At 38.2% G+C, this 26,449-nt stretch overlaps 3 protein-coding genes across 3 annotated transcripts in view; 1 reads left to right on the top strand and 2 right to left on the bottom strand.

The window, feature by feature from the left end:
- The window catches only part of LOC135741239 (solute carrier family 2, facilitated glucose transporter member 5-like), a 179,142-nt gene that overhangs the window by 86,997 nt on the left and 65,696 nt on the right, over nt 1-26,449 (top strand). The window lies entirely within an intron of this gene.
- LOC135741058 (uncharacterized) lies at nt 1,575-10,717 on the bottom strand. Its single transcript, XM_065259700.2, has 2 exons — nt 10,574-10,717; nt 1,575-5,062 (listed from the first exon to the last, which is right to left on the bottom strand). The coding sequence occupies exons 1-2, from the start codon at nt 10,659-10,661 to the stop codon at nt 3,879-3,881; spliced, it is 1,272 nt and encodes a 423-aa protein (XP_065115772.1). The 5' UTR covers nt 10,662-10,717; the 3' UTR covers nt 1,575-3,878.
- LOC135741059 (uncharacterized) lies at nt 14,107-25,071 on the bottom strand. The gene is made up of 4 exons (XM_065259701.2): nt 24,556-25,071; nt 24,279-24,390; nt 23,609-23,791; nt 14,107-14,878 (listed from the first exon to the last, which is right to left on the bottom strand). The coding sequence occupies exons 3-4, from the start codon at nt 23,694-23,696 to the stop codon at nt 14,115-14,117; spliced, it is 852 nt and encodes a 283-aa protein (XP_065115773.1). The 5' UTR covers nt 23,697-23,791; nt 24,279-24,390; nt 24,556-25,071; the 3' UTR covers nt 14,107-14,114.

Below are 26,449 nucleotides of genomic sequence, written 5' to 3'. Positions count from 1 at the left end.
ATAAAGTGCAAACATTATCCAGAAACGTTTTTACATGTCCATTTACAAGCCTAGAATTTGTCATTTGAATGAAATGGTCTATTTTTGCTCTATTTGAAAGAGTCATGAATGATAATGCTCTGCTCTGAGTCTCATGCCAGAAGCTCACATTAGTAAACAGACCTTATATTTTGAGCCCTTATCAGACAAAAATACAGATTTTGATTAACAACTAATTGCAAACTAATAGAACCTCAGCTAAACGCTAGCATATAGCATTTTTGGCATGTAGCACTAACTCAGCAGTCACAATTTTGTTTTTAGCATTTTAACAAATGTATAATTAATGTGTAATTTAATGTTTTCAAAACATGCACATTGTGTAATGGTTTCATTTGCTGCTCTATAAACCTAGAACACTAAGGAGACCATGCTTTCTGTGTGAACTGATTATTTTGTAGACATCTTTTGAAAATGAAACAATTGCGTGAGTTTGAGGAAGATAAAATTAATTAACTTAATTAATTAATTAAAATAAATTTTAAGGAAGTCAGATTTTGCGTTAATATATATACTTTTTTGTTTAAAAAAAGAAAAAAATACATAATTATGAGAAATGCCCTTTATTTCACTTGAGCCCCTGCCCCTCAAAATGTCTGTGCACGTCCCTGCTGGTGGCACTTATGCACAGATATTGCTTATTTACGTGCAACCTATTGAAAACTATTATTCGTTATTATATAATTATTATTCGTTATTTTACTTCATTATTTCCACTTTAGAAGAGTTATGGACTTTTTATTTCAATATTTCTCTTTATATAAATAGGCTACTATTTTGTACTTAAATCTATAATTTCCTTATTTTACTAACCCAACTAACTTATCTGCGCTTTCCGAACGTTGCACGTAAGGGAAAAAGTATAGCTTTCTTCCCCTTGAGAAAAGTTGTGCACTTTTAAACTTTTTACATTAAAATTATCCAATGTTAGGGACTCTGAAAATAAATATGAAATATTATTGACATTGTAACACAGTATAATGTAAATGTAAGCATATTTTAGAGATCAAAATGTCAAATCCTGCATTAGAGAACAATGATGTAAATTTATTTCAATAAATCTGAGTTTTTCTTTTAATTCTGACCTACTTGACCTCAAGTTAGCTGATGTATAAATAATGTTAACAAATTTAACTTTATTATAAAATGTTACCAATTATCTAAACTTATCGGTGCCAATGTTTTATCTCAAGATCATGGCCAGACTTACCATTGGGCTTGAGCCCAGGGGCCCCGGCCAGTATGGGGCCTCCGTGCTTGCTTGCGTTCGTGTGATTTGTTCAGTTGTTTTTATTTTACAGCCTATTGGTTGGTGCGGAATTGTTTGGTGCTGCATTTAATTCATTAATATGTCAGTCATCTTAGTGCTGAATATGACGCGCTGAGTTTACCGCTTTTGAAACCCATTGAAGCTAGTATAATAGCGAATCATGCTTGCAGATTCACAGCCAAAAGTCGTCTGAATGTGAAACTACAAAAAAATTATGTAAAAATCACTTTATTCAATTATTTATTTGTGTAACATTTATATTTTATTTTTCTTGTCATGGTTAAAAAGGAAAAATAAACAGATGCAAAAGTACATGGACCCCTGATTAGCTTCAATGCATTTATTACAAAATGAAATATGATATAAAACCATTCATTAAATGTACAAAACTTTTGTACGACATGAAGTAAACACAAAAAATCTAGTTAAAGTACAAAGGCAGTGATTCAGTGTTAAGATTCTATAGAAAATATATGTGATTTAAGTTATGACACTTAACTTTAACATCAGTTAAAACGATAACAACAAATAACAGACTTCAGGTGAATAATAAAGAGAAATAAATAGATGAGACCAAATGCCAGTTAGATGCACTATATTGACAATGAGGTCAGGACTCTGTGTAGGCCAGTCAAGTTTCTGCACACTCTTTGCTTTGTGCACTGGTGCACATTCATGTTGGAACAGGAAGGAGCCATCCCTAAACTGTTCCCACAAAGTTGGAGCATGAAAATATCCAAAATGTCTTGGTATGATGAAGCATTAAGAGTTCCTTTCAGTTGATATGACTGGAACACCTGGGGCCTCATTTATAAAGCATGCGTACACACAGATTTGATCGTAAAGTGCGCGTACGCAAAAATCCATGGCAAAGTCCATATTTATAAAAATTGTCTTTGACGTGGAAATGTGCTTAGCACCACGTCAGGGTCTGAGCAGACGTACGCACTTTTGCTTGTCCGATTGCTGTAGGTTTTTGGAAAATAAGCCATTTTTGCTGTTTGAAATTGGGTTTAAACATTGACAAGCGCTCTTTTATATGTCTGACATTAATTACGCATTGTTTAAAGGCGGAGATCTGAAACTGCTCGGCTGCGCGCACAAGTTCAAGTTCATTTGCGATTTATAGATTCGAAAGGGGTACGCGTGTTTTCTGCACGTACGTTCGGTTTATGAATCACACGTATGCATTTTTGTTAAATGATCGTAAGATCAAATGTAGGATGGTTTTTACGCAACATTTTATAAATGAGGCCCCTGAATTCAATGATTTGGAGGGGTGTCCCAAAACTTTGGACAATATAGTGTATATCCAAAGGGAATATTTCATTTTTAACGATCAGACATTGAAGGGCAGAGCAGCTACACTGAGCCAACGGCAAATTTCAGAAGGACTTGCCGAGAGGATACTGCCCTCAGTGGTGTGTACACAGTGCTGACGGCCTGCTGATCACCTTGAACTCACATATCCAAATCATCAGAGAAAATTATAATATATGCGCTATCTTTACTAAGAAACCAAAGAATTAAAGTTTATTCTAGTGTTGTAGTTCTCGAGACCGGTCTCGGTCTTAAAGGTCTTGGTCTCGTCTTGGAATCGACCACATTTTTACTCGGTCTCGTCTCGGTCTCAGACAAAGAGGAATTTTATTTCAAGACCGGTCAAGACCACAACTGATGGCACATCACAAATTTATTTTTTACCATTAATTTTATGCAGTTTATTCAGGTTTGGCATATGATGTTGGCATTTTTCAAGTTTCTCCCAATGACAATTTTTCAAATTGTATTACTAAAAACACCTGCATTGTGTTAAGTGGATGGCAAGCCATGGAAAGACAGTTCAGATTAAATGGTTAAGTTGATTTCAGCTCTTTAGTGTTTGTTCACTTTTAGACAAAGATAAATTCCCACATATCTGCAATGCCTTTGATTATTTTCTCAACTTCTCTGATGGCATACACACACACACACACACACACACACACACACACACACACACACACACACACACACACACACACACACACACACACACACACACACGCGCACGCACATGCACAAGAAGTGCCTAATCATATGCATATTCCACATTTTAAGTGTTTTAATGCAGTGACTTGCACTGGGGTCTTGGTGGTCTTGACTACAACACTAGTTTATTCATCGATATTTTCAACTAAAAAGCTACATTTTACGACACAAAAGAGTAATATTTCAAATATTGTGCAGGTTTTAAGCTCCATTGCCGTTGACGTGAAATGCATTCTAATTTGTCTTTCATAAGTCCAAACAAGTCACCTTCTGATGCATCCTCGATACAATGAGCGGATCAAGAACACATCCTTAGATGTTATGTGAACTTGACTTGATGTGAACTTGGAATTGGAACAGTACTTGGGCCACGACTGATGACGTTTCACAAGTCCACAAGAACACAAGTAAAGATATCTTGGGCTTTTGGGCGCATGTAGACTTTTAGTAAAGATCCTCCAGACAGTTTTATTTATAAGACCTCAGCTGATTTCTAAACTTTGTTGCCATATCCACACTGTTGACACATGAATGGTTTCTATCGAGTGTGGATTCTCATGTGTTTGTTAAGTGTAGCTTTTGTTTTGAAAGTCTTTTTACACTCATGGCATGTGAAGGGTTTCTCTTCAGTGTGAGTTCTCAAATGTACATTAAGGTTAGATTTTGTCCTGAAACTCTTTCCACAGGGTTGACACACGTATGGTTTCTCTCCAGTGTGAATTCTCACATGTCTATTAAGGTCATATTTCATTGTAAAACTCTTTCCACACAAATGACATGTGAACGGTTTTTCTCCAGTGTGAAGTGTCATGTGTGTCTTAAGATTACCTTTAGTTGTAAAACTCTTTTCACAGTGATGGCACACATGTGGTTTCTGTCCGGTGTGAATCCTCATGTGTAGGTTAAGGTTTGGTTTTGTTCTGAAACTCTTTCCACAGTGTTGACACAAGTACGGTTTCTCTCCAGTGTGAATTATCACGTGTCTATTAAGGTCACATTTCATCGTAAAACCCTTTCCACAGTGATGACAAGTGAATGGGTTCTCTCCAGTGTGAATTCTCACATGTCTATTAAGGTCACGTTTCATTCTAAAACTCTTTCCACACAAATGACACGTGAACAGTTTTTCTCCGGTGTGAAGTGTCATGTGTGTCTTAAGATTACCTTTAGTTGTAAAACTCTTTTCACAGTGATGGCACATGTGTGGTTTCTCTCCGGTGTGAACTCTTGAATGTTTCCTAAGTTCACTTGCAGTTGTAAAACGCTTTCCACAGTGATGACAGAGATGTGGTTTCTCTCCAGTGTGAATTCTCACATGTTCGTTAAGGTACCGTTTTGTTCTGAAACTCTTTCCACACTGTTGACATACATAAGGTTTCTCTCCAGTGTGAGACCTCATGTGTATCTTAAGGTAACTTGCAGATATAAAACTCCTTTCACACTCATGGCACGCGTGTGGCTTTTCTTTAATGTGACTTCTCACATGAGTCTCAAGTTTACTTTTATCTCTGAAACTCTTTCCACACTGTTGACATGTGAAAGGTTTCTTCTCACTGCGAGTCCTCTTGTGATCTGCAGGGCGTTCATCTTCACTGAAACTATTTTCACACTTTATGTCTTCTGTCTTCAGAGTTTCTTTCTGTGAAACATTATGGTTAATTTTTACAATCTGATGTTTCTCATCCACTTCAGCTTGACTCTCCTCTTTCACTTCCATCATATCTAAAATGAAGACAGTAAATAGTTCGTATTGATAAACCAGAATGACAAAACACATTTGAGATTGTCATGCATTCATGTTATTTTTAATGTAAAGTACATTATGTCATTTCTATTGTCAATTTCTGCTCTTGTAGTTTAACTCTTATGCTGTGTTCATAACACTGGTGGTGTTTCCAATATCACCAAACATTGGATTCTATCTTTTTGTCAACTTGTTTTCTTTCAGTTAAGACTGGTTTTCATGCATCTGAATATCTTAGTGAAAATAGCACTATCTGTGAATAGCGTTGCAAAATTCCAGGAATTTTCAAGGCTGGAATCTTTCCATGGGAATTAACAGGAATATATGAGAATTAATGGGAATAAACCCATTCAATCGTGATATCTCTCCTCCTGTGGCCCTGTAGTGGACAGTGTGACGGTGAGACAGTGCTGATTAAATATTATACCACGGACCTACTGAATGCTGTATTCTGATTGGCTGAGAAATGTTCCATGGGTGCTGATTATTTTTCAATAACCGCATGCCTAACCTTTAAAATGTTTTAAAACTAGGCACCAGAGCAATATTTTTGGTAACCGTGGTATAAGATGAATAATACACTCCATTAAATTATTTAAAAATAAAAAAATAATACAAATTTGATTTAAGATATTACAAAAAAGATGTAGGCCAATATGAAATAATTATTACTCAGTACTAAGGATGTCACGATTTAGATTTTAAACCGAAATCGATCGAAATTAAGTCACAACCTCAAACTTTCAGTTTAAAAATGGGATCGTCGATGTCACCATGCTGGGGAAAAAACTCTCAGAGGTGCCTTTAACTCTTTCCCCGCTATTGACGAGATAACCCTTCAATTAAGAGAAACCGCTTCCCTGCCAATGACGACAATTTCCGCAATACCGATACACAACTTATTTTTGAAGAAATTTGTTGTTGAACAAACCTTTGAAGAAACCGCTGGCGGGGAAAGAGTTAAAAACTCCGGTCCAGTGGAACGCGATTTATATTTTAAACATGAGGGATGTATTGCTACAGCTCCTTGAAATTCATATCATAAACAGGATTACTATCTGACACGTGCGCGAGAGAACCGCCAAGATGCAGTGGGTTATATTTTAAACAAAAGGGATAGTTTGCCTCAGCTCGCATGCAAAGCATGAAACTGAACAAATACGTAAGGATTACTACTGTAGTTTATGGTTAGACTTCAGACAGATGTGAGAGCATGTGCACGGGAGACAGAGAGAAGCGCAGCTGTTTATGACGTGCTGGATTTATTTCAGATGCTAGGAGCCCAAGATGCACACATTAAAGACACACTATGCAGTTATTTTACCTTAATATAACAGCTTCAAAGTTATTTCAGTGGTAAACAAAGTCATAGTAGGGCGAATCATCCTCCTGTTGAAGCTCGGGGAGGACGTCGCTAGCAAAACCAGCAATGCAAGCTTGAGAGAAGCGCCCCTGACAAATCTCACGAGAATCACGACTTTCTTTACGGCAACGACCTCACACACGTTAGGCTTGTTCGACTTTGTGTGGCGCTGCAAGAACCAACCGCCAGATGATGTCAAAGTACCGCGAGAATGATCCGAGACGGCACTTTGACGTCTTCCGGCTGCCGGTTCTTGCAGCGCTGCATGAAGTCGATCAAGCCTATAACAACAACTGCACCCGCGAATTTGAGACTTGAGGCTAAACGATTTAAAAGTTAAGAAAGCACGTTTGGAAGAGAGTAGTAAAAAAGGAAAAGAGAATCTGACTGCATTAGGAACCGGACAAGAGTCCCACTCGGTCAGGTTTTTACTCGTTGCCGTGAGCTAAAAGACAGCACTGGATGGGATGCTGATCTGGCGATCTTGTTGATGGACTAGTAAGTAAATCTCTCATTTGTAAACTTGTTTGCGGTCTATGTTGTATGTTGTTGCGCTTGCTTGTAGTATGTCATGCGATTATCATGACAACAGTTGTCAACATCTCACATAATTATCAGGACATAAATAAGCCTAGAGGTTGTAAATAGTGTAAACATGCACAATTTGCAAACTATTATGATAAATAGCAATAATCATGTATAGTGACATTATAACAAACAACTTTATGAAATAATGCAACGTACACAATTAACTTTGTCATGGCATTTTGTAATGTTTCCTTGTGATTTAGCTGCAATCATGTAAAAACGTTATAAGCTAGCAAACGCGGTACTTTAATATTATATGCACTCTACACTTGGAATAAACTTCTTATTATCCTTTTAACATCATCTGTAGTTTGGTAGACTATGCAGTAGCCTAATATTTGTATGACATTGTGAAACATTACCTGGTCATTATCTTCGGAGTACTAGAGTGGGAAATTACGACAGTTGCAAGTATTCTCCAGCGACTCTAGGGGTCGCTGTTTGACAAAAACGCCGAAACTGCATAGAACGGCTTTAAGTCAAAGAAGGAATCCTCTTTCTACAAGCTCTCTCACGTAAAGTGAAGCCCACAAACCCCCTGTGAGGAAAAGCATGCAGTGTGCATGTTAATGTGAAACTATAATAATAATAGTAACAATAATAATAGCATATAATTTTTTGTCTTTCAAAAAAATAAAAATTGAGAAAAAGCAGAGAAAGCCTCGAGATGGCTATGGCTTAAGAGAGGAATTCATGGGATCAGTGTAGCTAGATTTACCAACTGGACACAAGCTGTGATCTGATGAGGATTTATGTATGAGGGTGTATGAGGTTGAAAGACGGGAAACACCCAATGATTCCAGGAACATCACTAAAGACGTGTCCAGTAGCATCAGAAGTTGTATTCGCACAGTAAAACTTCCTTGTGCTGTGTGTAAGCTAGTGTGCTACAACATTATACCATTATAAAGACAAATACACTGACTGAGAAAACATTTGGGCAGGGCCGGCAATTGCTATAGGCTGACTAGGCGGCTGCCTAAGGCTACAAATTTGTTGGGGACGCGGGCGTGCTATGGTGTCACGGGGGGAGCGGAGTTCCGTTAAATTAGACAAGTGCTCAGCTGCTGGCGCGTTGATCTAAAATATATATAATATAATAATGCAATGCATGCTGTGCTGTGTGCACCAAAAATAAACTGAAATCTCATTGTACAGAAATTTAAGCTCCAACCTGAAACAACATGTAGCGGTAAGTTATGTAAGGGATAATCGACGGCTAGCCATACATTAAAGGATTTTATTGCATGACGTAGAGGCAAAGCGGAGGGTGGTTGCCTCTACGTCGTGCAGTAAAATCCTTTAATCCATGGCTAGTCATGGCGCGAGTTACCTGTGTGCGTCTCTTCTTTAAAGAGTATGACAAAGATAAAGTCAATGGGAAAAAAGACCACTTAATGGGCAGTTAAGACTTCCAGTGACTTTTTGTACCAAAGACATAACATTTGTGATTTCGAGATCTACTCTGCTTCTCTTCTAAATGAGACATTGTGGGAATTTTATGCCTCTGTTCAGTCTACCACAAGTTTGATGTGTCTCAGAGAAAATAAAAGAATAAAATATGTTTTTAACAACGTATCCTCCAAACCCCCACAACTTTTTGGTCGTTTGTCCATTCCCTCAAGTACGCCCAACAGAGGTGTTTACTCTAAATTAGCGCCTCTACTGGCCAGAGGTGAAAATGTATATATTAGGGTATGAAATTATAGTTTGGGGTATCATTTTGATGTAATAAAATGCATTTGGGTATGATTATTAGTTTAAAATGCCAGGATTCATTGTATTTTACTACACATAACACTATTCAGGAATTTAGAGCAAATGACGTACCCATTTACCCATAACCCATTTATTTATTATTTGAAATACTACACAGCATACAAAACAATCACAACTTTTTTCAAAAATTCCTTAAAATATTTCAAGTGTACCGAGGCCAAACAATCAATTTATATGAAGAAAAGATGCAAAACTGATCACAATCCACCGTAGATATCATATCCTGTGTATACTGATTCAAAAACTGCCGCCAGAAGCAGCGATTATACATCATCTTTGATTGTGAAACAGCGTTGGCTCTCATGTGTCTTGTGACCGATTGCATCATTAGGTTAGCTATAAAACTGAAGCGCTATTGGCTGTTGTTAGCGACTGCATCATGATCTATGTTCCAGTTTATATTTGAATGAGATCGGACTGTTTGCGTTGCATTCATGGATTTCTTCATATAAAGTGATTGTATGGCTTCAGTTCACAAGGTTTGCAACGCGAATTGTTTGTAATACTTTTATACTGCTGTTTTTTTGGTCAATTTATGCAATAAACACCTGTGACTGTACTTTGCTTACATGTTGTGTTTTATATGGTTAGGAACTGGTTGGTTTAGATGCTCCAAAATATCTTTAAACCATAAATGTTTATGAAACAAAATAAAATGCATATAATCTGACGTATAAGGCATACATTTATTTCTACAATAAGTTACCGCCAACCAGCTGCAAGTAAAGGGCGATTTATAGTCGTACGTAGGTCCTACGCCGTAGCTCTGCGTAGCCTGACACGCACCTCACAAAATTTCTAACAGCGCGTAAGCTCTACGCGGACCGCAAGCTCTGTGATTGGTCCACCAGAACCCCTCCCGTCAGGTAAAAAAACTGCGTCATAGGTATTTCCGTTTGAGACGGAGAAAACAAAGATGCTGCTGCTGCGGTGACACGCGTGATTACTGCCAACCAGCGGTTTTGCGTGTGTTTGCACGTCGACGCACAAGTATAAATGAAAACCGTCGCGGAACCTACGCCGTAGGACCTACGCACGACTATAAATCGCCTATAAATGTTAACATTGTACAAAATGACACAGAGTCACCCTTGTTGTGGTGATCCCAGTCAAAAATGATCGTCCATATAAAGTGAAGGTGGAAGATCACAAAACACAATCAGAAAATTATTTTACAATTGTGCCGTTCCCTATCAAATCCATGTCATTAAATTTACCTATTTAAGAACAAACCAAAATGAAAAACGCTGTGACAAAATGACATCAACTTTGTGTGAGCTCATGTAAATGAAGCATGCATCTAATGCATTTACTGAACGTATGCACATGAGTGACAATAGCCTATTTCATGTACCTTGTTAATGGGTGCTTTGCATTTAAAACAGACAGTGCTTGTTTGGACATCTTTTGGGGCACACAATGTGCATCTCTTTCTTTTCTCTTTTCTGTTTGAGACATTTGAAAACCCTGGTTATAAACTATTTTCTGTAGGCCGGTCATTTATGAACAGAAACACCACAAGTTTATCAAGGTGGGGGGAATCCAAAAAGCGACAAAAACACTTTTTTGAGAGAGAGACTGATAGTCTTCGTAGTTAACTGTAGTAGAGCATTGCATGGAGATCACAGTCATTCAATCCACTGAAGGTTGCTTGTTATCATCTCATGAATTTAAGTTAATTTTCCATGTTTCTCATTGCCAATGTTTTTATGATTATTCCTCAACCATTAATAATAAAGATTGAAAAACAGACACCAACCTATTTGTTCCTCAGTATCTTCATCCTTTATTCTGCATGGTTGTGGATCTGTCATCTTCTCAAGCTCCTCTTTCCCCAGCATCAACATTATGTCATGAAGATTTCAGTTGTCACACATGGAGTGATTTCTCTGTGTGTTTGACTCCAGCATTTATTGGTGGATTGTTGTAGGAGGAGCTTCACTGAAGGTCTCAATCACTTTTACTTGTGGGTGTAAACTAGAGGTGAAAAAAGAGACACATTTAATGTCAGTAAAACATTCACAATCTGTTTCTCATGTATCAATCACAATTTTATTTTATTTAAATCAGAGGATTAAGGTTTTGGGCAACCCCATTAACAGCTATTCAGCCTGGTTATGGACGTATAATTATTATTCTCGTCTTTATTATTAGGCCTACTCACAAATTTCTATTTTGAGTAATAATATAGAAATATCCTCCGTTCTTTGATCCAACGTCTCACTTCATCTAATTTGACTGAATTTTTATCAAATGCCTTCTTACAAAAAGAAATAGGGATGCACTGTAAGGAAAATTCTTGTCCGAAGCCGGTGTCATGAGCAATCCAGTCCCCCCGAGCAATTCGGTCTCCCCTAGGACCCCGATTGGTATCTAGCACTAATGCCTGCTCAAAAATGTGTCATTGCAATATCTCGTCTGCATACGCGGCTAGCAAGCTAATTATGTTGTACAAAATAGAAACATTACATTTTAAAAAAAATAGAAGTTAACTAAAAAAACAATATAATAAACTAATATTCATGTTGCAGACACGTCAGTACTTTTGTGTCATCATCTGCTTTACAAAAACAATACTTTTATTTTTTGTAAATTATTAACATACCTTACGGAATATATATTTTTAATAGTAAAAGTGTAGTAATCATGGCTTATAATTATAATTTAAATGTGTGATTCAACTATGTAGTAATCATGTTTTGTATAAGTAATTAATGAGTAAGTAATTGTATAAGTAGACAGTAAAAAGTGGAAAGGTACAGTATAATAATCTAAATAATAAAATGACACAAGCAATGTGTAGATCTCCCACCTATAGCCTCATTTATATACTACTATATGAAACATATCATTTAAAAGACATCAATTGTAATTTTAACAACGTTCTAACTACATAAATCATAACGCGATTTTGAAGGAATTGTAATAAGGCGCTAAGAAAACTACCCACAAGGAGTTTTTTCAGCCAATGGAGTCGCGCGGGGTCCTAGGGGAGACCGAATTGCTCAAGACACCGGATAAAATGAAAAACTCAGCCGAATGCTAAACAACCAAATAATTGTAACATTTTTGATTTCCCTAATTATTTTGCCAGTTTTCTCACCAAGTTACATTTAAGAATGTCCTTTTTACTATATTTTTTCACATTATTTACAATTTTTTTGCATTCCAGCAGTCATTATAGGGCCTTACACGAGGTCACTTCTCTGATTAGATATAGACTTGTTAAAACAGTCCAGTTGCATTCGACCACAAAAATGAGTAGCTAAACGGATATTAATCCGATCCTTATTCCTGAGCAAAATGCAAATAACCTATTCATTACTCTGCCTTAAAGAGGTCATAGTATTAAAAGTGCTATAATTGGGTCCCCAGTGCTTCTATCAACCTAGTAAATGTGAAAAAGATCAACCCATTATTTATTTTGTTAGAATGTTCTGAATACAGTTCTAATTCAAATTTGTACCTTTAACATTGCATTTTAAAAACAAAACAGCCATTTATATTTTATTTTTCTTGTCATGGTTAAAAAGGAAAAATGAACAGATGCAAAAGTACACGGACAGCTGATTAGCTTCAATGTTTTACAAAATAAAATATGATATAACTTTTGTACAACATGAAGTAAACACAAAAAAAATCTAGTTAAAGTACAAAGGCAGTGGTTCAGTGTTAAGATTATATTGAAAATATGTGATTTAAGTTATGAAAATTAACTTTAACATCAGTTAAAACAATAATAACAAATAACAGACTTCATATGAATAATAAAGAGAAATAAATTGAAAAGACCAAAAAATGCCAGTTACATATATCGAAAGGGAATTGTAGGAGCCATAGTTAGCTTATTTAACCTTTTTTGTTCAATTTGTTCATTTAAATATAATTCTGTTGTTGTATGATTAATTGTATATTTTTCTTCGAGGTTGTGTCCTCTATAGGTGAGAGAAATGTTTAAAAGTTTCTGCCACCCATGACAGGAGGAAGGCGCTGGTGCAAGATCATACAGTTATTTGACCATACACATGGAGAATGGCTGAAAGTGTCTTTGTGTTGTTTGTTTTATGCTATAATGCATGTTTAATTTTGATACAATAAAGTTATCATTAAGAAACATCAACAAGCCTCTTTGGATTTTATGCTACTTTGTACGCGTCAAAAATATTGCATCATTACCTCTCACGGTGGTTAAGAAACAAGGGATAAAATTGGAAATTTGGAAGCCACAGAAATATTTCATGTTTAACCATCAGACACTGAAGGGCAGAGCAGCTGCAATGAGTCAGCGGCAAATTTCAGAAGGACTTGCAGAGATGAATCTGCCCTCGGCGGTGTACACGGCACTGACTGCCCGCTGATCAACTTGAACCCACATATCCAAAATCATCAGAGGAAATGTTTATATAGGAGCTATCTTTACTAACTGACCACAGATTTAAAGTTTATTCATCTATTTTCTTGACTAAACGGCAACATTTTATGACACAGAAAGAGTAATATTTCAAATATTGTGCAAATATTGTGCTCACCCTGTGGTCTGTGTGGGTCCTAACACCCCAGTATAGTGACGGGGACACTATACTGTCAAAAAAAGCACCGTCCTTCGGATGAGACGTTAAACCGAGGTCCTGACTCTCTGTGGTCATTAAAAATCCCAGGATGTCCTTCGAAAAAGAGTAGGGGTGTGCCCCGGCATCCTGGCCAAACTTGCCCATTGGCCTACTAATCATCCCTCATACTAATTGGCTATATCACTATGTCTCCTTTCCACTAATAAGCTGGTGTGTGGTGGGCGTTCTGGGGCAATATGGCTGCCGTCGCATCATCCAGGTGGATGCTGCACATTGGTGGTAGTTGAGGAGATTCCCCCATTCATATGTAAAGCGCTTTGAGCACTGAGAAAAGCGCTATATAAATGTAACAAATTATTATTATTATTTTAAGCTCCACTGCCGTTGACGTGAAATGCATTCTGGGAAACTTGGCTGTCATAAGTCCACACAAGTCACCTTCTGATGCATCCTTAAGAAAAAGAACGGATCAAGAACACATCTGGGGATGTTAAATGAACTTGACTTGATGTGAAATTGGAATTAGAACAGTACTTGGGGCACGACTGATGACGTTTTACAAGAACACAGATTGAGAAACGGCCTGAATCTTTTTTGCCGTACGCCATTTTTGGCTTTTGTGCGCATGTAGACTTTTAGTAAGGATCCTCCGGACAGTTTTATTAATAAGACCTCAGCTGATTTCTAAACTTTGTTGCCATATCCACACTGTTGACACATGAATGGTTTCTATCGAGTGTGGATTCTCATGTGTTTGTTAAGTGTAGCTTTTGCTTTGTAACTCTTTTTACACTCATGGCATGTGAAGGGTTTCTCTTCAGTGTGAGTGCTCAAATGTACATCAAGGTTAGATTTTGCCCTGAATCTCTTTCCACACTGTTGACACACGTATGGTTTCTCTCCAGTGTGTATTCTCAAATGTTTCTTAAGTTCACCTGCAGCTGTGAAACTCTTTCCACACCGATGACAAGTGAACGGTTTCTCTCCAGTGTGAATTCTTGCATGTATCTTAAGCCTACATTCAACTCTGAAACTCTTTCCACACTGTTGACACGTGAAAGGTTTCTCTCCAGTGTGAACTCTTATGTGTTTCTTAAGTTGACTTTTATCTATGAAACTCTTGTCACAGTGATGGCATGCGTGTGGCTTTTCCCCACTGTGAGTTTTCATGTGGCGGTTAAGGTTTGTTTGAAAGGTGAAACTCTTTTCACATAGTTGACACGTGTAAGGTTTCTCTCCGGTGTGAATCATCATGTGTGCTTTAAGGTTCTCTTTTCTTCTGAAACTCTTTCCACACTGTTGACATGTTAAAGGTTTCTTCTCACTGCGAGTCCTCTTGTGATCTGCAGGGCGTTCATCTTCACTGAAACTATTTTCACACTTTATGTCTTCTGTCTTCAGAGTTTCTTTCTGTGAAACATTATGGTTTATTTTTACAATCTGATGTTTCTCATCCACTTCAGCTTGATTCTCCTCTTTCACATCCATCATATCTAAAATGAAGAAAGTAAATAGTTCATATTGATAAACCAGAATGACAAAACACATTTGATGCTTGGAATGTCTATTTTTAAACGGTTTAAGTGAAATCGAGTTCAATACAACTCAATACACTCCAGGAAATATTATTTAGATCCCGGACGAGCCCCCAAATAATGTTACAATAAATGATGTTTTAGGGGTATTTCTAACACTATTTATTAAAAAAATATTATTTAGTGTGTCAGGCAATACAAAGAAACAAGGTTGCGGTGCAAAAACAAGTGGTTGATTGGATTATAAGTGGACGAGAGAGACAGATTCCCATTTAGACTTCGTGTTTTGTCCACTTGTGAGTTGTTAAAAATGCAAGCGGGTGATATGACACGTTTAAACTGATGCAGTGTTCACGCACTAATATTAAAGTATATGAGATTACAGCTGCTTGTGTTGTTACTGAACCTCTCATTTAAGAGCAATTGATTAAATAAGCTTGCACAATTTTACACCCTCGCTTAATAAAAGAGGTGGAGAGCAGACGCTAGGGCTGGGCGGTAGGACGGTACATTCCGTTACCGCAAAATAAAATGTCAGACGTAACAGATTTTTCTATTCTGTCTATTCTGCAGAATGTAAAATAGTGGACGTGGCTAACTGCGCATGTTAGACTGAGTGTGACGAAAACATGTAAAATAAGAGAGTGGCAACACTGTTATCGGAGCTCCGTCGAGTTCATCATCTAAATCCTATTTTCCTACTATCTAGTTTAGCTTCTTCCGTCAGCACAGAGGGGCTTACATGTGCTAAGTGTATTGAAGTAGTAAGGCTGCAGAACTAGAAGCGCGCATCCGAACGCTCGTTGAGGACAGTAAGACCGCTAATGCTAATGTTGCAAACACTGTTTTGGGTGCGCCTACGGTAACGCGTAATACACATTACTCGGTTCCGGCAACTAAGTTAAGGCGGCCGACTAACTGGGTGACTGTCAGGCGGCATAGTCATATTCGATGCCCATCGAAGACCCCCCTAGTAGTTTCTAACAGATTCGACATTCTAAGCAATACACCGGCTGAGACATCTGTTAAAGGTGCCGTGGTTATTGGAGACTCGATAATCAAGAACGTGAACATTGAGGCACCAGCCACCATAGTTGACTGTATACCGGGAGCCAGATTGTCAGACATTAGATCCAAACTTAAAGTGCTGGCTAATGCTAAGCGTAAGTTTTCTAAAATTGTTAATCACGGCGGCGCAAATGACACCAGACTCCGCCAGTTGGAGATTACCAAAGATTTACTATTAAAGAGGTGTGTGAAATTGCAAAAACAATATCAGATAGTGTTATATGCTCTGGTCCCCTCCCTGCCTACCGGGGTGATGAAACGTATAGCAGATTAGTGTCTCTTCACCACTGGATGTCAAAATGGTGCCCTCAGCATAACGTAGGGTTTATAGACAATTGGAAGCATTTCAGGGGGAGACCTGACCTGCTAAAGAGAGATGGCCTTCAACCGTCATCAGAAGGGAATGCTTTACTTTCTAGAAATCTGACCAATACTCTTACTTCTAATACAGTCTGACTACCCAGGGCCCAGGTCAGGAAACGGATAGATCGGCTTACCCGTCCATCTGTTAGCTGCCCTGACATGTCAAGATCACATATATCCCAGCACTTAGAGTCTATCTGTCACTCGGGCTCAATATTAATGACATCGAGATATCACCTCAGAGCGATGCAGTTTCAGACCATTGCCTTGTCTCATACACGGTACTTCTAGATAGGATCACTCAATCCACAATATGCTACGACTAGCCCGAAAAATTATTTCCACCACTAAAGATAACTTTATTAGCACTCTTCCAGACCTGTCCCAAATGCAACATGTCGCAGATAACCCTGAAGATCTAGATATTGTAATAGAAAACCTGAACAGTATTTGTTCTAAAACATTGGATGCCATAGGTCCCATTCGAAAAAAGAGAATCAAAGAAAAAACGCCATCTCCATGGTATGACCATCATACCACAGCCCTTAAAAAGGCAGCTAGAACAATTGAAAGAAATTATAGAAGCACAAAGTTAGAGGTATGGTGTGCAGCATGGAAAGAGAGTGTTAAACACTACAGACAGGCTATAAAAATCGCCAGATCTACGTATCTTAGCAATCTTATTAAAGAAAATCATAATAACCCTCGTTTCCTCTTTAGCGCAGTTGCGAAACTGACTAGAAACAAAGAACAAACAGAACCCACTAATAAACTCCCACACAATAGTAACGACTTCATGAACTTCTTTACTAAGAAAATTATGATTATTAGGGAAAACATTGTAGGTACCCAAGCAGCCACCATTCTACCCAATAATTTATTTAACGCTAGCTTACCATACAAACATCTTGAGTCATTTAAACCTATTACAATAGAAGAGCTATCTAAATTAGTAACGTCATCCAAATCATCGTCCTGTATATTAGACCCTGTTCCCACAAAATTACTTAAAGAGGTATTTCATGTAGTGTCAGACATACAATATCTTTAACTCATCTCTAGAATTAGGATACGTTCCAACAGCTTTCAAACTAGCAGTTATTAGACCGCTCATTAAAAAAACCACACCTTGACCAGGGAGATCTTAGTAATCTCAATCTCAAATCTCCCTTTTCTTTCCAAAATATTAGAAAAAGTAGTGGCAAGCCAGCTACGCACATTCTTAGCAAATAATAGCACGTATGAAAAGTTCCAATCAGGATTCAGGCCCCACCATAGCACAGAGACAGCACTGCTTAGAGTTACAAATGACCTTCTCCTAACATCCGATCGTGGCGAAATCTCACTCCTTATATTATTAGACCTTAGTGCAGCCTTTGACACAATAGATCACACAATCTTACTTAATAGGCTAGAAAACTATGTTGGCATCAGTGGTCAGGCGCTAGTCTGGTTCAGATCGTATCTAACCAATCGCTATCACTTTGTTTATGTAAATGAGGAGGAGTCATATCACTCCCTGGTTAAATACGGCATACCGCAGGGATCAGTTTTAGGTCCTATCCTGTTCTCGTTATATTTGTTACCTCTAGGAGATATTATCAGGAATCATAACATACGGTTTCACTGCTATACAGATGATACATCTCCTCACATCCTAGCAAAACACACCAGTTTTCTAAGCTATCAGACTGCATCAGCGATATAAGTGACTGGATGGCACATAACCTTCTTATGCTAAACTCCAATAAGACAGAGATACTTGTTATCGAACCGAATCGCTACAAATATAATATGACAGATTACAAGTTGCCCATAGATGGCTGCACTGATGTGCTAACCTCCACGGTTAAGAATTTAGGTGTGATGTTCGACAGCAATTTATCCTTCGATAGCCATATCTCCAATGTCTGCCGCACAGCATTCTTCCATCTTAGAAATACCTCAAAAATACGCCATATGTTGTCTGCATCAGATGCAGAGAAGCTTATCCACGCTTTTATGACCTCTAGAAAAGACTATTGTAACTCGTTACTCGGAGGATGCCATGCAAATCAGGTTAGCAAGCTTCAGCTAGTTCAAAACGCGTCTGCTTACTCGATCCAAGAAGTATGACCGCATAAGCCCAATTCTGGCATCTTTACACTGGCTACCAGTGACCACCGGCAGAACCCGCTTAATCTCTGCTTAATCTCCTTATCTGTTTCAATGTGTATATATATATATATATAAGGGGTCTAATTGCTTCTTATATCAGTGAAAAAACAGTAAGTGTTTTTGTGGTGCTTTGACAAACAGTGTCAGTTTTGTTAATGGCAAAGAAAGTTTGGGGTGGTTAGATTAATGAAATATAATGTGAAATTAATATTAATTTTCAATAAATCAAAGTATTGTGTTGTGTCACACATTATTAGTTCTTCGTCACATGTATAGTAGACCATTATTTGTCAGTGGGTAATGATTGCCCTTTTCACCGGCTACCACCACAAGTAAATTTTAGATCTGTGGGAAACACTCCAACGTTTAAGAAAACAAGAAGGCATGTGGTTTAAAAGATGGCAAGTAAAATAAAAAGCATATCTGTATGCAATACAGTTTCATTATTGTTCAATATTATCCAGAGCGCCTTAATATAACTTGAAAAAAATATGTGTGACCAAATCATATTTTGCGCCAGTAACTGAAAAAGTTGGTAGCGCAAGTGCCACCAGTGGAAAAGGTTAGTGTAGTTCCCTGAATAAAGCAATGACATTTTTTTCTGAAGCGATCCATTTACCCTCTCCTCTCCAGTTAAAAGGATGCTAAAACACAGCTTGGTAGCAGTTAAGGTAAGAATACTTACATTTGGACACTTCATAATTTATTTTCGTGTGGCGTGACAGTCATGACTATTTAAAGACACACTATGCAGTTATTTTACCTTAATATAACAGCTTCAAAGTCATTTCGATGGTAAACGAAGTCATAGTATGGCGAATCATCCCCCTGTTGAAGCTCGGGAAGGACGCCGCTACCAAAACCAGCAATGCAAGCTTGAGAGAACCGCCCCTGACAAATCTCGCGAGAATCACGACTTGCTTTACGGCAACGACGTCACACACGTTAGGCTTGTTCGACTTCGTGCAGCGCTGCAAGAACCGGCAGTCGGATGACGTAAAAGTACCGCGAGAATGATCCGAGACGGCACTTTGACGTCATCCGGCTGTTGGTTCCTGCAGCGCTGCACGAAGTCAAACAAGCCTGTAACAACAAGCCTGTAACAACAAGCCTGTAACAACAACTGCACGCGCGCATTTGAGACGTGATGCTCGATGAGGGAAACAGCTAAGAAAATCCGTTCGGAAGAGAGTAGAAAGCGAAAAAGAGAATCTGACCGAGTTAGGAACCGGACAAGAGTCCCACGCGGTCAGGTTTTTACTCGTTGGCGTGAGCTAATAGACAGCCCTGGATGCAAAAGGGATGCTGATCTGGCGATCTTGTTGATGGACAAGTAAGTAAATCTTTTATTTGTAAATTTGTTTGCGGTCTATGTTGTATGTGGTTGCGCTTGCTTGTAGTGTGTATTTTTTTACTAAGCTGTTCATTCATCCAGTGTTGATAATTAGACCAGTAAAATAACTTCAACAAGGGTCTAGCTAGCTTACGATCATAAGAGCATTTAGCAGACTTGCTAACAAACACTCGTTTCTCTTACATGTTTTTTTTGGCCATCTAAACTCAAGTGTTGTGTTGTGATGTGTACGTAGTCATTTGTCTAATTTCGATTGCTTATGGCCAACGAATAACGGCCAATGTTATGAAATAATGCAACGTATACAATTAACTTTGTCAATACATTTTGTAATGTTTACATTACAATTAAAAAACAAATGAAATTATACAGTAGACATAACGTTAGACTATAGACTGTTTACTTGTGATTAAGCTGCAATCTTGTAAAAACGTAATAAGCCAGCAAACGCGGTAGGCTACTTTTATTATTATATGCCTACTCTACACTTGGCATAAACTTCATATTATCCTATTACCATCATCTGTAGTTTAGTAGACATGCAGTAGCCTAATATTTGTATGAAACTGTGAAACATTCCCTGGTCATTATCTTCGAAGTCCATCTCACGCCCAACACTATCCTAACAGGTACGTACAGAGTGGGCGTGCGAAATTACGACAGTTGCAAGTTTTCCCCAGTGACTCTAGGGGTCGCTGTTTGACAAAAACATCAAACTGCATGGAATGCCTTTAAACATGTTGTGAGATATCACTCACGCAGACTCTCTCTCTCTGACTTATAAAAACTGGCTACAATATAAAACACTTAATTCATCTGTTTTATGTAGTTCTGACAAGAACAAAGTCCAGTACGTTAAAAAAGCGCTCGTTTCTCTTCAAGATTAAATGGAAAAGCAATACTATATAACATTTACATTTAGTCATTTAGCAGACACTTTTGTCCAAAGCAACTTACAAATGTGGTAAACAATAGAAGCAATTATAGCAACACAAGAACAGCAATACATAAGTGCACTGGAAATAGTCTCATCAAGTCATCAAGTATACATAGACAAGGGTTGGTTAGTACATTTTTGGTTAGAAGTTTTTTTTAAAGAAATGTACAGATAGAGAGAAAGGCAAATAGAGAAAGATAGTAAGTTCTATATTCGGAAATGAGGCGACCCAGTGGTGGTTTTAAAGGCCAGGAGCAGAGCTTCAAATTTGATGCAAGCTACTATAGGAAGCCAGTGTAACTTGACAAAAAGACGAGTCACGTGCGCCCTCTTTGGCTCATTGAAGACCACTCTTGCCGCTGCGCTCTGAATCATCTGTAGGGGTTTGGTTGTGCAGGCTGGAAGTCCAGCCAGTAGCGCATTGCAGTAGTTCAGCCTGAAGAGGACAAGAGCTTGGACAAGGATCTGCGTAGCGTGCTCATTTATTAAAGGTCTAATTTTTCTAATATTGTAGAGGATGAATCTACAAGAGCTAGCGGTGCCGGCAACATGCTCCGTATAGCTAAGCTGATCATCAATGACCACTCCCAGGTTTTTGGCTGTCCTGGAAGGCGTGATGGTCGAGGAACCTAGGTGTATGGAAAGGTTGTGCTGAATCTTTGGTTCAGATGATATGATAAGCAATTCTGTCTTCGCAAAGTTAAGCTGAAGATGGTGATCCTTCATCCAGAGTGAGATGTCCCTTAGGCATGACGAGAGGGGAGGGGGTCATCAGGGTGGAATGACAAGTGGAGTTGAGTGTATTCCGCATATAAATATAGTTTTATTAAAATGTGCAGCGCGCCAAAACAACAAAGACCCTAAATATGAATAAAAAACAACTAATCATTTAATGACACCAAATACTGCGAGTTTTATCTTATTATTGACCAGCAAAAACAGAGAGGCCTACATCAGAGCCAGGGAAACTCTGTCAGAGATGTAGCCCAGATAGGGCAGTGATCAGCGTGGTGAGCGAACACTGACTTACGCTGATGGGTCTGCTTCTGACTTACCGAATCGTTCTAAGCAAATGTTCAACTAATTGACTGCAGATTACAAATAGGCTTGTTGCCATAGTCGGTGAAACTGTGATTACCGGTACTTCAGCCTCTCACCGGTTAGACCACTTGCCCACCGCGACACCGTATTTCACCATCGTTTTGATATTTTCTTGTAATTAAATCATTTAGTTTCGTTAGAGAGAGCAACACTAACAACTGAATGTGTCTGCTGCCTGAATTCGTCTCTATTGTCTTTGGACAGCTCTTTGGTCTTGGCCATGTTAGTAGTTGGATTCTTCCTGATTGTATGGGGTGGACTTTATGCAGCTAATGACCTCAAAAAGGTGCATCTAATTTAGGATAATAAATGGAGTGGATGTGGACATTTTAAAGGCAGACTAAGGGGGTGTCCACACGGAGACGCGTATCACTGTATACGTATAAATTTGTTATCGTATTGGCATTTCATCCACACGGATCCGGCGTTTTGGGAGACTGGATCCGCTATTTTTTGAAACCGGGTCCTAAAGTGGATAAATCTGAAACCGACACCCTTGCAGTTTCGTCTGTACAGCCAATCCTTATATTTTGTGAAGCGAAAACGTCATCACATCACGTGTCGGAAGCGTCACACGTAACAGCAACAACAATAACGGCGGACTACGTGATTGTGTTCGTGCTACAGAAACTACTAAAGCCTACTAGCTTTATTACAGCAAAATCTATTGCTTCTATGCAATTGTGGTGACCACCAAGCAATAATGGACAACACCATACGTTGGTTATGCGCATGCTCAAAGTCTTCTTCTCCGTGTAAGTATAGTGTATATCTGTGGCAGAATTACAGCGCCCCATACTGATCCGGCATATATACTACACCGCTTTCAGTCGGTTTCAGTGGTTTCGTGTTTACGGATTATTTTTTAGAGCAAGGAAAAAAAATGATCGGATAGGGAATGCACCGGCTTCGTGTGGACATAGCCTAACTAACAGGTCTTTGAGGGTCAGAATTCTAGCTGATACAAAAGTGTTCAAATACTTATGTGCAGCTGTATCATACAAATAAATAGTTAAAAATCATACATTGTGATTTCTGGATTTTGTTTTTTAGATGATCTCTCTCACAGTGAACATGCACCTACGATGACAATTTCAGACCCTTCCATGACTTCAAAGTGGGAGAACTTGCAAAATAGCAGGGTGTTCAAATACTTATTTTCCTCACTGTAAAACAGACAGTGCTTGTTTGGACATCTTTTGGGGCACACAATGTGCATCTCTTCCTTTTCTCTCTTCTGTCTGAGACATTAGAAGGCCCTGGTTATAATTTTTTTTCATTTTTGACCAGAAACACCACAAGTGTAACAAGGTGGGGGAAACAAAATTTTAAAAAAATTGTATAAGTGAGATTGTTATAGTCTTTGTAAACAAAGTCCATAAATTTCAATCTGATGCAGTAACATTAATTACTATTTTTTTGGGTAAAAGGAAATTCTCTCGGTTATGACGTGAACACAACATGAGGTTTAACTTTAGTAGAGCATTGCATGGATCAATTCCCAGAGATCACAGTCATTCAATCCACTGAAGGTTGCTTTGGATAAAACTCTTTACCTGATGTTTCAATCTAATTCTACTGAATCTATTACAGATGCAGAAAGTTATCATCTCATGAATTTAAGTTTATTTTCCATGTTTCTCATTGCCAATGTTTTTATGATTATTCCTCAACCATTAATAATAAAGATTGAAAAACAGACACCAACCTATTTGTTCCTCAGTATCTTCATCCTTTATTCTGCATGGTTGTGGATCTGTCATCTTCTCAAGCTCCTCTTTCACCAGCATCAACATTATGTCATGAAGATTTCAGTTGTCACACATGGAGTGATTTCTCTGTGTGTTTGACTCCAGCATTTATTGGTGGATTGGTCTCAATCCCTTTTACTCTATGGGTGTAAAAAAAAGAGACAAAAAGAGGCATTAAAGTCGCCATAAAACTGAAGTATTGATTGTCTTATTTACCACCCAGATTACAAAAACACATTTTTGTTTTGTTATGTTATTTATTTTTAATCTGTGGACGCTGGGGATTTTTTGAATATTTGGGAAAATGTATATAAACTGTATCATATACAAACATAAATAAACACATTGTTTGGTTATAAGCAGACATGCATGCAAGTTATACAAATGCTAAAAATGACGTCTTGACTGATTTAATTGCAAGTAGAACTTTAAGTCTTTTCCTAAAAAAAAAACTTTCATTAAAAGCATAATAAACATTATTATAGTTATTATAATAGTGCTCGCTTACATTTAGGTAACTGATTTACTGGCTAGCTAGTTACTGTATAAACATATTTTGGTATTTGCTAGTTAAATTATTATACCATAGATCAAATATATTTATCCAAGTTTATCATCAAAACTTACTTCAAATGCAAGTGTGGCTTCTGTGGTCAAAGCCTGGAAAATGGAGGGGAATCACCCAGAGCCTTAATTTGTACCCCTGCTCTCCTCTAACGTTAGTAGATAAATGTAAGAACTAAAATAAGAAGTGGTAAATACAGATGCAGTTTTCGGTTAATTTTAAAGTTGTCTGAAAAGCGCACAACTTCCGTTTTAAGTCCTCGATCTTCACAGTACACTGGTTCATAATACATGAGTAAAAACACTTAATAATTTTGGTATTAAACGTGCTGGACATTACCTCAAAGTACACAACTGTAGGAGTCAGGAGATGTTTATGACGCTGTACGGACAATGGATCCCTGCTCCAGAGACAACAGTGAGTCCGGGTCAGATTTTCAACTTCATCTCACTGCTAACGGTTGGCGTATTAAGAAATCCTGTCTTCTGTTGACAAACCAATAAAATACTCGAAGAATGATTAATTATTTCAGTGCACACCGAAGCATTTACACGTAGCTGAAGACATCAGACTCGAAACACACTGGCTGCGTCCGAAAGCTCCAAATTGCCGCCTTCTGAGGCAGCATTCCAAGACCAGAATGCCCGAGATGGAGCTCGCTCGCTGCAGTGCTGCACAGCCAAATGGGAGGAGCTCCGCTTCGCTAGATCTAGTGGGCGGGGCTTGAAGCGCGAGTTCATCCGTATGAATGAAAATGTCCTCAATTTATGTCCTGTTTTTCTCTAATCTCATCATGACTATGATTGATTATTTTCAACATGTTCAGTACGGTTCTACCGAAGCGTATAGACGGGTTGCAAGCAGAGTTCTAAATTAACACCCGCCAACCCGCCAAATGCGGGTTAAAATTCATTTTGGCGGGTGTTAATAAAAACTTACTAGCCAGTTTGGCCGGTGATGCATGAGGCATTGCATGCAAGATACATAAAGCTCCGTTCTCGGTCATTTATCCCTCTGGCATTACTTCCTACATTTCCCATGAACATGCCGTAAAGCTACGTGATGATGTTTATACGCCAATTGGTTGCGCGCAGTTTGCAGCGAAACCAGCGCGAGAAACCATGGAAACGAACTGAGCGTCCACCAGAAAACAAAAGAAAGAAGGAGAACGAACGGGCAGAGTAGGGAGGATAAACTAAAAGACAGCGGTGTCGCCACACCCCTTTACTGGGGCATGTGATCCAGTGTAAATCTTTCGTGCCGGTGTAAATCTCAAGTTTACATTTTACTAGTGTATTCCTTTACAAAGATAATAGCGGCAAAACAGATCTATATGCAATGTAGTTACCCAATTTACGCTTGTAAAGCGACAAAGCAGTCGCACTGACGCGTGCACGCATGTATCCATGTCCACGCGCGTCTTTGCGTTCCTCCGCGCGCGCAACTCCATCCAAAAGGGGACGCCACGCGAGTGAGTAATTATGAAAACATGACGAGAAGTAAGTTTCTAAATAATAATGCTGATCTTTTTTTGACTCGATCATTATTGGCTTCTGTAGATGGACATCAGAAATGTTTTTTGCAAAGCAGGGGAAAGGGAAGCAGAAAGGAGAGATGATAAGTTTAAGGGAGGTAAGACAAACTATATCCTCAGGTCTCAAACATTAGAGGAAAAATCTCAGGAGAACCTTTTGTCAAGTCTATAGGATTGCATTGTTGCTGAGAAAATCCACAGGTGTATGTGTTATACTGTTCTGTATTTTTAGTTTACTAATATTTAACTCTAGGACACTACATAAACAGTTAGCAGTAACTGTGACTGAGATTATTTAGTATAGCAGTCATAAAATGACTGGTTTCTTAAAATATCGTAAAAATAATTTATTAATCATTGCTATCATTGTACCTGTATAATGTAGAAAATATTTCTCTGCTGTCATTATTACCAAACATTTTATGCCATGTATGCCTCCATACATGTTAATAATGTTAGGTATGATGAAGATTATACTTAAATATTTTTAAATACATATTTATCTTTCGCAGTACCTGTTGCACTGTAGAATAGTGGGTTAGGTAAAGGACATTGTGTAGAAGTGTTGCACATTTCTTGCACACAGCAGGTTTTCAAAAAAGTCAGCAAAAAATGGGGGGCCTGTGCCCCAGTAAAGCTTTATATCTATCGACAGAGAAATGAAGAAAGCTTATGTTTCATCACAAAAATGTTGTCATG

Source organism: Paramisgurnus dabryanus, chromosome 24 (assembly GCF_030506205.2).
Source record: "Paramisgurnus dabryanus chromosome 24, PD_genome_1.1, whole genome shotgun sequence".
In the NCBI taxonomy this organism is placed as follows: Eukaryota; Metazoa; Chordata; class Actinopteri; order Cypriniformes; family Cobitidae; genus Paramisgurnus; species Paramisgurnus dabryanus.
Note: the sequence above shows the minus strand (reverse complement) of the source record. Positions and strands in the feature narration are given on the sequence as shown.